Consider the following 12,384-nt stretch of genomic DNA (forward strand, 5'->3'; position numbering starts at 1 on the left):
ATGTCTCCTCATTGTATAGAATGTCTGCTCTTCACATACAATGTGTCCTTGTAATATAGAACGTCTCAATGTATAGAATGTCTGCTCTTCATATAGAATGTCTCCTTGTCATATAGAATAACTCCTCATTGTATAGAATGTCTGCTCTTCACATACAATGTGTCCTTGTAATATAGAACGTCTCAATGTATAGAATGTCTGCTCTTCATATAGAATGTCTCCTTGTTAAATAGAATAACTCCTCATTGTATAGAATGTCTGCTCTTCACACACAATATCTCCTTGTCATATAGAATGTCTCCTCATTGTATAGAATGTCTGCTCATCATATAAAATGTCTCCTTGTCATATAGAATAACTCCTCATTGTATAGAATGTCTGCTCTTCACATACAATGTGTCCTTGTCATATAGAACGTCTCAATGTATAGAATGTCTGCTCTTCATAAAGAATGTCTACTCTTCATATGAAAAGACTCCTTGTCATATAGAATGTCTGCTCGTCATATAGAATGTCTGCTCTTCATATAGAATGTCTCCTCATCATATAGAATGTCTCCTCATCATATAGAATGTCTCCTTGTCATATAGAAATACTCCTTGTCGTATAGAATGTCTCCTCATCATATAGAATGTCTGCTCATCATATAGAATGTCTCCTCATTATATAGAATGTCTGCTCTTCATATAGAATGTCTCCTTGTCATATGGAATGTCTCCTCATTATATAGAATGTCTGCTCTTCATATAGAATGTCTCCTTGTCATATATAATATCTGCCCGTCAAAGAGAATATATCCTTGTCATATAGAATGTCTGCTCTTCATATGGAATGTCTCTTCATCCTATAGAATGTCAGCTTATCATATAGTATATCTCCTTGTCATTTAGAATGTCTCCTCATTGTATAGAATGTCTGCTTGCCATATAGAATGTCTCCTTGTCATTTAGAATGTCTCTTCATCATATAGAATATCTCCTTGTCATATAGAATGTCTCATTGTCATATAGAACGTCTCATTGTCATATAGAACGTCTCATTGTCATATAGAATGTCTCCTTGTCATTTAGAATGTCTCCTCATCATATAGACTGTCTCCTTGTCATATAGAATGTCTCATTGTCATATAGAATGTCTCATTGTCATATTGAATATCTCCTTGTCATATAGAATGTCTCATTGTCATATAGAATGTCTCATTGTCATATAGAATGTCTCATTGTCATATAGAATGTCTCATTGTCATATAGAATGTCTCCTTGTCATTTAGAATGTCTCCTCATCATATAGACGGTCTCCTTGTCATATAGAATGTCTCATTGTCATATAGAATGTCTCATTGTCATATAGAATGTCTCATTGACACATGGAATGTCTCCTCAACATATCAAATGTATCCTTGTCATATAGAATATCCCCTTGTCATATAGAATGTGTCTGTCAAAAATAATTTATCCTTGTCATATAAAATGTTTCATTGTCACATGGAATGTCTCCTCATCATTTAGAAGCTCTCCTTGTCATATAGAATGTCCCCTTGTCATATGGAATGTGTCATTGTCACATGGAATGTCTCCTCATCATATAGAATGCCTGCTCCTCATATAAAATGTTTCTATAAAATCATTCTGCTGGCGTGTAACAACTCTGATAAGTACATACACACACACATGCACAATCATACTGGGTCGTAATATAAATCATGTAGAAAATCATATTTTCTTGTTGGATCCTCATCATGCATCTGTTGCAGTTGGTCAGTCAGTCCCTTCCTCTCGCCTGTAGCTATAATCTTGGCTGCATTCTGATTGTCCACCTTTTTCCAAAGTATGCACTTTCCCACTCATTGTCATGGTGTTAAAAACACTGAACTGGTGTAACCATTGTCTGGAGGGAGTTGTTAGATCCACCACTGTTAGATCCGTGACGGAGAGTATGCATGTGCACACTTCTAGAGAAGTGTGGAGAATCGGGACGCAGCCGGTTGCTGTGGTGCTGATGACTGGCTCCCTCTATACGTTAGTCTCCAGGCCATTCATGTCGATGGAGCAGTGGTCCTTGTCCTTGTGCTCCCTCTTGTGTTGGGGAGCGTGGGGGTTCCTCTTCCTCTGCTCCGGCCGTAACCCCTCCTCCAGCTGCATCAGACGAGCCACGTCCGGGCCCTCTGGTCCGCAGGGAGGGTGCTGGTACCCACCGTTCTTCTGGTACGTCATCATCTGCTGGATGCTGATCATGGGCTTGGTCTCACAGATCAGAGGCACCTGCAGGAGGGTACAAGAAGGAACTAATACCTTAATTTGTTGCCAGAGCAATGTATTCCCCATGAAAAACAAATCGATGGCCTGATTATTGGATCAAAATACATTTTTCTGCATCCATAGAAATGGACACATCGGCGAATAAGAAACTAAAAATTAAAAGGCCGGCATTCACACGTGAATAAGTTGCAATTGAAGCTTTGTTTTAATGTTCTTTAATCTCATAACATTTAATAATAGACCACACACAAATGTAGAAGAAAACAATCTGGGAATTTGTGCCGAAACAAATAATTCCCTATGTTATTAAACGAATAGACGGCCCACAATCTCACTACAGGATCAGAGGTTTTGTATTGCCTACAGAGAAATGAGGAAAATAATCAGGATTAAGTTGAGTGAGATAAATATAATTGAGAAGCTCATAAATATTAGAGTTAGAGGGTCAAAACATAATGAACTCTGTGTGATTGTCTTTGAATATAATGGGAACGATAAACTTTCGGGTGTCTTTAGCAGAAAGAGTAAACGATAGGACTTTTAGTCAGATTTGTAATGTCTGTATTCAACAGAGAGATTGGGTGATCGGAGGCAAATCAATGTTTGGGTCTCTTCTCGACCTCTGTAGCCGTGTTCTACTGTGGTATGTACTACAGTGTAACATTCTCCAAGGTTCTGACCACTCACCTCTTCCTCTTCCAGCAGATAGTCAGTTCACTGTACACAACGGAAATCAAACTTCCGTGAATGGAAAGTTGAGAGTGTCTGGCAGGCATTGTGATGCCAGGTTAGGGTATTTCTCACCTGCTCTCCTTCCTTGACAAAGTCTTTTCTACAGATGTGAGCCATGATCCCCGTGGCCAGGGCATCTCCCATCACATTGACCATGGTCCTGAAACGGTCCCTGGAACACAAAATGGAGGTTCAGCTGCCTTGATGGTGTTGGGAGGCTCTATGGGGAACTGGCACTGGAGCTGCAGTCCACACTAGTAGTCTTGTGAGACACAACACTATACAATTACAGTAGCAGGGTTTCTGTGGCATATTGACATCACTTTGTAATATATTTGAAGATCACCTTGTTGTCATAATGTCTCAGTAAAACATTAATACAATTTTACCCTGTAAAATACAACAACCTTTGTTTTGAAAATCAACACCTGAACCTTTATTGCTATATGTAAAAGCATTGATAAAACTAAACCACGGAGAAGACAAACTATACTTACAACGCCCAATCTACAGCAATGATGAGAGTGATGTCATCAGTGGGCAGGCCCACCGAGGTTAACACGATCACCATGGTGACCAATCCGGCCTGCGGGATTCCAGCTGCACCAATACTGGCAGCCGTAGCTGTGATACTGGAAACGAAAGAGGAAATGCTATTAGTGACCCTGACTGGATTATTAGATCTGTACTGTGTCCAGCACCTGCAAATGATGCCTCAGTACAACCCTCTAGTTGATTCTATTGTAGGCTATTGATCATGGTAGCATCCCAAACAGCACCCTATTCCCTATTTAGTGCACTACTGGGCTCTGGTCAAAAGTAGCAAACTGCATATGGAATAGGGTGCCATTTGGGACACAACCCATGAGGGACAGAAAAAGAGGAAGAGATAGTGAAGAAAGACAGAAAGAGAGAGTGAAGAAAGACAGGAAGAGAGAGTGAAGAAATACAGAAAGAGAGAGTGAAGAAAGACAGGAAGAGAGAGTGAAGAAAGACAGAAAGAGAGAGTGAAGACAGGCAGGAAGAGAGAGTGAAGAAAGACAGGAAGAGAGAGTGAAGAAAGACAGGAAGAGAGAGTGAAGAAAGACAGGAAGAGAGAGTGAAGAAAGACAGGAAGAGAGTGAAGAGAGAGTGAAGAAAGACAGGAAGAGAGAGTGAAGAAAGACAGGAAGAGAGAGTGAAGACAGACAGGAAGAGAGAGTGAAGAGACAGAAAGAGAGAGTGAAGGAAGACAGGAGGAGAGAGTGAAGAGAGAGTGAAGAGAGAGTGAAGAAAGACAGGAGGAGAGAGTGAAGAAAGACAGGAAGAGAGAGTGAAGAAAAACAGGAAGAGAGAGTGAAGGAAGACAGTGAGGCTCTGAAATCATTGGTTCCTTGGTGTGTGATGTAATGATCGAATTTGACCAATAACCTTTGACCTGTGATTCTGACATACAGTACACAGCATATACTGAACCGTGCGTTCCCCCACAAGGACACCGTACTTCCCCTCACAAGGACACAGTACCTCCCCCCACAAGGACACAGTTCCTCCCCTCACAAGGACACAGTTCCTCCCCCCACAAGGACACAGTACCCCCCCCCACAAGGACACAGTTCCTCCCCCCACAAGGACACAGTTCCTCCCCCCACAAGGACACAGTATGTCCCCCCACAAGGACACCGTACTTCCCCCCACAAGGACACTGTACCTCCCCCCACAAGGACACAGTATGTCCCCCCACAAGGACACAGTACCTCCCCCCACAAAGACACAGTACTTCCCCCCACAAAGACACAGTACTTCCCCCCACAAGGACACCGTACTTCCCCCCACAAAGACACAGTATGTCCCCCCACAAGGACACAGTACCTCCCCCCACAAAGACACAGTATGTCCCCCCACAAGGACACCGTACTTCCCCCCACAAAGACACAGTATGTCCCCCCACAAGGACACAGTATATCCCCCCACAAGGACACAGTTCCTCCCCCCACAAGGACACAGTATGTCCCCCCACAAGGACACAGTACCTCCCCCCACAAAGACACAGTATGTCCTCCCACAAGGACACCGTACTTCCCCCCACAAAGACACAGTATGTCCCCCCACAAGGACACAGTACCTCCCCCCACAAAGACACAGTATGTCCCCCCACAAGGACACCGTACTTCCCCCCACAAAGACACAGTATGTCCCCCCACAAGGACACAGTATGTCCCCCCACAAGGACACAGTTCCTCCCCCCACAAGGACACAGTATGTCCCCCCACAAGGACACAGTACCTTCCCCCACAAAGACACAGTATGTCCTCCCACAAGGACACCGTACTCCCCCTCACAAGGACACCGTACGTCCCCCCACAAGGACACAGAGATACACAGGCTGTTTGACATTTGACATGGGCTGTTACGGTGATCATATTACCGTCACACTGGTGGTCATGAGTCATGACCGCAGTCAAATTCATGCATAATCGAATGGCACCTTGTTCCCTAAAGAGTGCACTACTTTTCACCAGAAAGCACTACTTTTGACCAGAATGCAATGTTCAGAATGTTCACTCTAAAGGGAACAGAATGCCATTTGGAACACACTCTCTGACACTGTCTCTAGGGAGGGCACGTCACAGATGGACTATCGTTCCAAACAGCCAAACATCACGGGAATAGAGCAGGACGCTACAGAAGAATATTAAAAGCCCTCCTGATAATTCTGTCGTGACAAGAGAGCTGAGTTATACAGGTCATGTGGGTGTTACTGCCAGGAGATTACTGCCTGCCTGGCCAAAGTCGACTCGTGTCCCAAACGGTACCCTATTCTCCATAAAGTGCACTACTTTTGACCAAAGCCCTATGGGCCCTGTTCAAAAGTAGGGCACTCTATAGGGAATAGGGTGCCGTTTGGAAAGCAGGAGTCTGTGACGAGTAGAGGAGGATAGGACTGCTTAGTGTTATTACAGTTTAACATGTCATTAAATCAGGGGAGAGCAAGGCCATTTTACACCATAGGTCTACAGGGGGAGGAGCGTGTGTGTGTGTGTGTGTGTGTGTGTGTGTGTGTGTGTGTGTGTGTGTGTGTGTGTGTGTGTGTGTGTGTGTGTGTGTGTGTGTGTGTGTGTGTGTGTGTGTGTGTGTGTGTGTGTGTGTGTGTCTGACGGTCTCTGCTATGTAATAGCCACTGATTTAAGGATTTAGTTTACAGGGGTAGATCACTGTGAGGTAAGCCGTAGTACAGTCACATGTCACATTTACGTTTATCTACGTGCTTGATTCAGTATAATCTCATAATATTCATTCATTCATCCTCAAAACTGTAACACTAGATTAATTTCTGTGCTTCACAAACCGCAAAGCTACAGATGTGTTGTACCTTTGCTCTATTTTGTTCAAAATAATTCCACAGGGAATATACATAAACGGATGATTTAGCAATCAATAATCAATATGATAATCATTTCCATTTCAGTAATTAGAGCTTTCACTACAACCACTTCCAGGTTTCTGACCAGGAAGTCCCCCACTGGGCACAGACGTCAGTTCAAAGTCTAGTTTTGATTTACAGTTGGTTGAGTTGTCAACTAATCGTGAATTCAACGTGAAATCAACAGCAAATGTCACCATGTCATTGGATTTAGGTTAAAAGTCGATGGGGAAAAAATGAAATACCCTTATGGTGATGACTCCAATCCAATCGGATTTCCACATTGATTCAACACACAGAGGGGTAAAACCTTTGACTCAGCCAGTTGTTTCCCAGTGGGCAGGCTGTTTGTTGATGCCACGTGTTCTGATTAGGACTTCTTTCTACAGTGTTCAATAAGTCAGTTTGTAATTGTGGTGCCCCGTGCATCCCTTTTCATACTAAAGCTGGGGTTCAAATCCAGTCGCGCTTGTAGCTAACGCAGCTTTTTAAAGGCAATGTTACCGCGTCAGTGGAGAGCGAAGTTAAGTTAATGCTGCAGATGTCGGCTTTACTGTCCGGCGCAAACACAGTTCTGGATTGAATTCAGTTAATAAAACACTATAACCCCTTTTTCAAGTAAGTTGTTTACCTTCTAAGACTATGTAGGCTACATGCCTGTATTATAAAGTCTATGTAGGCTACATACCTGTATTATGAAGGCTATGTAGGCTACATACCTGTATTATGAAGGCTATGTAGGCTACATACCTGTATTATAAAGGCTATGTAGGCTACATACCTGTATTATAAAGGCTAGTTAGGCTACATGCCTGTATTATGAAGGCTATGTAGGCTACATGCCTGTATTATGAAGGCTATGTAGGCTACATGCCTGTATTTTAAAGACTATGTATGCTACATACCTGTATTATAAAGGCTATGTAGGCTACATACCTGTATTATAAAGGCTATGTAGGCTACATACCTGTATTATAAAGGCTATGTAGGCTACATACCTGTATTATAAAGGCTATGTAGGCTATATACCTGTATTATGAAGGATATGTAGGCTACATACCTGTATTATGAAGGCTATGTAGGCTACATACCTGTATTATGAAGGCTAGGTAGGCTACATACCTGTATTATAAAGGCTATGTAGGCTACATACCTGTATTATTGAAGGCTATGTAGGCTACATACCTGTATTATAAAGGCTATGTAGGCTACATACCTGTATTATAAAGGCTATGTAGGCTACATACCTGTATTATAAAGGTTATGTAGGCTACATACCTGTATTATTGAAGGCTATGTAGGCTACATACCTGTATTATAAAGGCTAGGTAGGCGACATACCTGTATTATAAAGGCTATGTAGGCTACATACCTGTATTATAAAGGTTATGTAGGCTACATACCTGTACTAAAAAGGCTATGTAGGCTACATACCTGTATTATAAAGGCTAGTTAGGCTACATACCTGTATTATGAAGGCTATGTAGGCTACATACCTGTATTATTGAAGGCGATGTAGGCTACATACCTGTATTATAAAGGCTATGTAGGCTACATACCTGTATTATAAAGGCTATGTAGGCTACATACCTGTATTATGAAGCCTATGTAGGCTACATACCTGTATTATAAAGGCGGCTACATACCTGTACTAAAAAGGCTATGTAGGCTAAATACCTGTATTATAAAGGCTAGGTAGGCTACATACCTGTATTATAAAGGCTATGTAGGCTACCTACCTATATTATAAAGTCTATATAGGCTATATACCTGCACTATAAAGGCTATGTAGGCTACATACCTGTATTGTAAAGGCTAGGTAGGCTACATACCTGTATTATAAAGGCTATGTAGGCTACATACCTGTATTATTGAAGGCTATGTAGGCTACATACCTGTATTATAAAGGCTATGTAGGCTACATACCTGTATTATAAAGGCTATGTAGGCTACATACCTGTATTATAAAGGCTATGTAGGCTACATACCTGTATTATAAAGGCTATGTAGGCTATATACCTGTATTATGAAGGATATGTAGGCTACATACCTGTATTATGAAGGCTATGTAGGCTACATACCTGTATTATGAAGGCTAGGTAGGCTACATACCTGTATTATAAAGGCTATGTAGGCTACATACCTGTATTATTGAAGGCTATGTAGGCTACATACCTGTATTATAAAGGCTATGTAGGCTACATACCTGTATTATAAAGGTTATGTAGGCTACATACCTGTATTATAAAGGTTATGTAGGCTACATACCTGTACTAAAAAGGCTATGTAGGCTACATACCTGTATTATAAAGGCTAGGTAGGCGACATACCTGTATTATAAAGGCTATGTCGGCTACATACCTGTATTATAAAGGCCATATAGGCTATATACCTGTATTTTGAAGGCTATGTAGGCTACATACCTGTATTATGAAGGCTATGTAGGCTACATACCTGTATTATAAAGGCTATGTAGGCTACATACCTGTATTGTAAAGGCTAGGTAGGCTACGTACCTGTATTATAAAGGCTATGTAGGCTACATACCTGTATTATGAAGGCTATGTAGGCTACATACCTGTATTATAAAGGCTATGTAGGCTACATACCTGTACTAAAAAGGCTATATAAGCTACATAGCTTTAATATAAAGGCTATATAGGCTACATAGCTTTAATATAAAGGCTAAATAGGCGTTATACCTGATGGTTATGATCTGGCCGAAGTCTAGCTCGTAGTTGTTGACCTGGGCGATGAAGATGGCTGCCACGGCCTCGTAGAGTGCTGTCCCGTCCATGTTGATGGTGGCGCCCACGGGGAGCACGAAGCGAATGATGCGTCGGTCGATGTGGTTGTTCTCCAGGAGGCACTTGAAAGTGATGGGCAGCGTGGCCGAGCTGGGGAGTAAATGATTAGATTAAACACTCAACTCTATTATCTCAGTAAGTAGTAAACTTCAGAGCTGGGTAAGGGTACAAACAGAGGACCACCTTGTGACGCAGATCACGTGAAAAGAAAAACTGTTCATCAATTTCTATTCATGACTTTCCTTGAAGTTATAATTTCACACCTCAAAAGATGGCATTCCCCCCACAGGGAGTCTGTGTTTACTGACAGACTCAGGCAAGAAGAAGAACGAGAACAAAAGTTTATAAAAAAATCTTACAGCAAGGCGTTTGTCTAGTTGAAACTCAGTCTCCAAATTTGAATGAAATTTAGTCTGTAACACTTTGAAGGTAATGTAAACACTGTTTTGACTGAGGATAGTAATGAGGATATCAATGCCTTCCCTTGAAGCTAGAATCCTTAGTTGCTACATCCATTTTCTGACTTTTAAATGAGTGATATATAATCATTGATTCTTGAAGAATATAATATAGAAATGCCTAATGAGCTTAGTTCAACTGTTGTAGCCCATCAGAACCCCAAAATGCAAGCTTGTTTATCTCCAATGTTTGTACACAACGTAAATGTAAACTAGCACTGTATAGCCTCAAAACATGGTGAAAACTATAATGTTGATGTCATGGATGGTCAGTCCCTGCATCCATTGTGCTGTCTGAGTTTGAGAATGGTTATATTTCTCCAGCCCGTTGCTCAGCTTTTTATCGGTAACAGGGGCGGGGAGGTGCTTTGTTATATTTTAAATTAAGGATTCAAGCTTTAATGAGTAATAATGACAAGAGAGGTGCAGTCAGTCGGGGGGCTAGTGATTCAAGATCATATTTTTTTCATTTGAATTCAACCAAATTCAACTCTTATTTATTATTTCAATGACAACGATTCAGACAACAACAGAGAGATTAATTGAAAGATACATCATTGTCATTATATTCACACCAGTCCCGCTGTCAACGTTTCATTTTGGCTAGTCGAGGAACTAAAAGACACAGAAACAGCACTTCTGTGGGAGGCTCTGTAAACCACTTTGTGACAACTGCTGATGTAAAAACGGCTTTAAAAAATATATTTCACTGATTAAGGACATCCTGACTGTAGATACTCGATCATTCTCAATTATGTCCTAATACGCGAGACAGAAACCCAAGTCTACTCTGACACAGTCCCGTCTGGTGAAACTAAATTTGTCTGTGCAACAGCCGGGGAGCTGAGGAGCAGAGACTAATGAAGAGGTAATATCACTCCATTACTCCATGTACTCCCGAGTGGCGCAGCAGTCTAAGGCATTGCATCTCAGTGCTAGAGGCGTCACTACAGTACCTGGTTCTGAATCCAGGCTGTATCCCTTCTGGCTGTAATTGGGAGTACCATAGGGTACCCAATTACACAATTGGCCCAGCGTCGCCGGGGGTAGGTCGTCATTGTTAACAAGAATTTGTTCTTAACTGACTTGACTAGTTAAATAAAGGTTAAATACTATATATATATACCTGTATATATATATATATACCTATATATATATATATATATATATATATATATATATATATACACACACACTATCAGAGCTGAGGAGCTGAGGAACTGAGGAGCAGAGACTAATGAAGAGGCAATATCACTTCATATGAGCCATTACACACTATCAGAGGGAGACATTGGGGATATGTCCCAATATGTTTACCATCGACTAGAGATGGAAGAGGAAGGAGAGGTGGAAGAAGAAAGAGAGGTGGAATAGGAAGGAGAGGTGGAAGAGGAAGGAGAGGAGGAAGGAGAGGTGGAAGAGAAGGGAGAGGTGGAAGAAGAAGGAGAGGTGGAAGAAGAAGGAGAGGTGGAAGAGGAAGGAGAGGTGGAAGAGGAAGGAGAGGTGGAAGAGGAAGGAGAGGTGGAAGAGGAATGAGAGGTGGAAGAGGAACGAGAAGAAGGAGAGGTGGAAGAGGAAGGAGAGGTGGAAGAGGAACAAGAGGTGGAAGAGGAAGGAGAGGTGGAAGAAGAAGGAGAGGTGGAAGAAGAAGGAGATGTGGAAGAGGAAGGAGAGGTGGAAGAAGAAGGAGAGGTGGAAGAAGAAGGAGAGGTGGAAGAAGAAGGAGAGGTGGAATAAGATGGAGATGTGGAAGAGGAAGGAGAGGTGAAAGCGGAGGAGAGGTGGAAGTCACATGAGCCGAATACACGTCTAGCCGAATACACGTCTACTGTACACAACAGGTGTACAGTAGACCTAACTGTGAAATGCTTACTTTCTAGCCCTTAACCAATACTGCAGAATTTTTTAAAAAGTAAGTAAGAAAGTATTTGCCAAAAATATATCCAAAATAATAATAAACTAAAGTTTAAAAAACATAGCCTGCTGGTCTCATTATACATGTGCTTTCTTTAGCCAAATCTTCTATCATTGAAGGATAGACGATGCTGAACGATAGAGTCACAGGAGGTTGGTGGCACCTTAATTGGGGGAGAATGGGCTTGTGGAAATGGCTGGAGTGGAATAAGTAGAATGGTATCAAATACATGAAACACCTGGTTTCCATGGTTTCCATGCGGTTGATGCCATTTCATTTGCTCCGTTCTGGCCATTGTTATGAGCCGTTCCTCGTTCAGCAGCCTCCTGTGGATAGAGCTGACAACAGCACATAGGCTAAGTTTACGCACACGACCTGGCTAGTGAAAACATTCCTCTCTAACATGGCTACGCTACAGCAGGGGTTCACAAACCTTTTCACACGGGCCCTCCTTCCACAATTGGGGAACATCCCGAGGCACAGATCTGGGGAAGGGTATTAAAAAAAATCTGCAGCATTGAAGGTCCTCAAAAACACAGCGGCCTTCATCATTCTTAAATGGAATATGTTTGGAACCACCAAGACTCTTCCTAGAGCTGGCTGCCCGGTCAAACTGAGCAATCAGTGTAAAGGGCCTTGGTCATGGAGGTGACCAAGAACCCAATGGTTCTCTGACAGAGATCTAGAGGTTCCTCTGTGGAGATAGGAGAACCTTCCAGAAGGACAACCATCTCTGCATCACTCCACCAATCAGGCCTTTATGCTAGAGTGGTCAGACGGAAGCCACTCCTCAGTAAAAGGCACATGACAG

General features: G+C 42.1%; 1 protein-coding gene across 1 annotated transcript in view; it reads right to left on the bottom strand.

Moving 5' to 3' along the window:
- Positions 1-1,566: 1,566 nt before the first annotated feature.
- LOC139387250 (solute carrier family 1 member 7a) overlaps positions 1,567-12,384 on the bottom strand; it is an 80,440-nt gene continuing 69,622 nt past the window's right edge. Inside the window, exons 8-11 of the mRNA XM_071133360.1 lie at positions 9,096-9,290; positions 3,488-3,622; positions 3,063-3,162; positions 1,567-2,261 (exon numbers count right to left, since the gene is read on the bottom strand). Of these exons, the coding sequence (XP_070989461.1) occupies positions 2,013-2,261; positions 3,063-3,162; positions 3,488-3,622; positions 9,096-9,290 (679 nt within the window). The 3' untranslated portion in view covers positions 1,567-2,012. The remainder of the gene's footprint in view (positions 2,262-3,062; positions 3,163-3,487; positions 3,623-9,095; positions 9,291-12,384) is intronic.

The sequence above is a fragment of the Oncorhynchus clarkii genome, chromosome 28 (genome assembly GCF_045791955.1).
Source record: "Oncorhynchus clarkii lewisi isolate Uvic-CL-2024 chromosome 28, UVic_Ocla_1.0, whole genome shotgun sequence".
NCBI lineage: Eukaryota > Metazoa > Chordata > Actinopteri > Salmoniformes > Salmonidae > Oncorhynchus > Oncorhynchus clarkii.